This window comes from Rhagoletis zephyria, unplaced genomic scaffold (assembly GCF_001687245.7).
Source record: "Rhagoletis zephyria isolate East Lansing unplaced genomic scaffold, Rhagoletis_zephyria_1.1 Rzeph_scaffold_09507, whole genome shotgun sequence".
NCBI lineage: Eukaryota > Metazoa > Arthropoda > Insecta > Diptera > Tephritidae > Rhagoletis > Rhagoletis zephyria.
In genome coordinates this window covers 16,167-17,396 of record NW_016166585.1, presented here as the reverse complement: position 1 = coordinate 17,396, position 1,230 = coordinate 16,167, and the positions used below count along the sequence as shown (strand labels likewise).

General features: G+C 37.2%; 1 protein-coding gene across 1 annotated transcript in view; it reads left to right on the top strand.

Moving 5' to 3' along the window:
• The first annotated feature begins 727 nt into the window (after positions 1-727).
• The window catches only part of LOC108375836 (uncharacterized), an 8,059-nt gene continuing 7,556 nt past the window's right edge, over positions 728-1,230 (top strand). Inside the window, exon 1 of the mRNA XM_017631980.1 lies at positions 728-926. Within this exon, the coding sequence (XP_017487469.1) occupies positions 728-926 (199 nt within the window). The remainder of the gene's footprint in view (positions 927-1,230) is intronic.

The following is a 1,230-nucleotide window of genomic DNA, read 5'->3' as shown; positions in this document are numbered from 1 at the left end:
AGACACCTTGGTTTACTCTCTTTAAAAATCTAATTCTCCTTAAGGAATCCAGAGACGGACGCATCTGAATGTTCCTTTTTTAGGGTCCCTGGCAATTGCATGGCTGAGGAATTAACAACTAAAGTTACGAAAATGGCAGCGTTCAATTCTGAGTGTCTAAACTTTAGCAAACACAGATTGAAGAATGGACTCTTCGGAGAAGGTAAATATCATGTGAATCGTGGAACCCACTTGTCAGACTATCAAACAAAATTCGCCAAAAATTTATGAAAAGCGTCCTGAAGCTCTCACTCGGCTTGAATTAGGCCGACACTGTGAAAAAGCCTTTAAAATCCTATCTGAATAATACTGTCACAGAGAGGGATAATTTGGAATCAACTCAATACCTTTTCCTAGGCTAATTCGGTCCTCGATATACAAACAGTTCATCGACATTAAAATGTGTTTTTTTAGTGCATTTTAAAAGCAACTAATTTGAATGCAAATCTTTGCAATACTAGTTCTTTCAAGTAATTGCAACCCTGTATACTCCAAATGTTTGCTATTTATTATTACAGCTGTTAGTTGAGTTATTGCTGTTGTTGTTAGTTAGAGGCAAAGTTTTGCATACAAAAGCTCATTCACATACACTCGCATGCAATTTTAATGAAGTGAACAACCGTAAAACAACTCCAACTTAATATCCGTAGTGGTAGCAACAACAATAAAAACTACAAAGTATAACTCCATGAGCACACGAACGAACCGAAATGCATATCCGGAAACTTTTTATGCAAAAATATGTACATACATACATACGTATCNCAACAAGAATAACAACAACCAAACGGGCGATGGACGTGTGGGAGGCGGTATTGGTGATGTGGTCGGCGGTAGCGTAAATGCCGCTTGCACTGGTGGCTTTCTGGCGAATGTTGAACAAATTTGTGAGTATGGCCAGGCATAACGTAAGCTTGTAAAAGTATATTTAATTTAACTTTTTTTTTCTTGCTGCCTGCTCTTTGCATGGCTATTTTTGTATTTTGTTTCACTTTGGTGTTTTCACATAAAGTGTATTAAATTATCGAATGCATATACATATGTACATATGTTTGTGTGAGTATTTGGGGCGTTAGCGCAAACTCTCGGAACTAACTTTTTTTCAAAACAAACGCACATCCTGGTCTGAACAAAGTTTATCGCACAGCGTGATGTTACCAGATTGGTGATATAGGAGATTACTTCAAATTT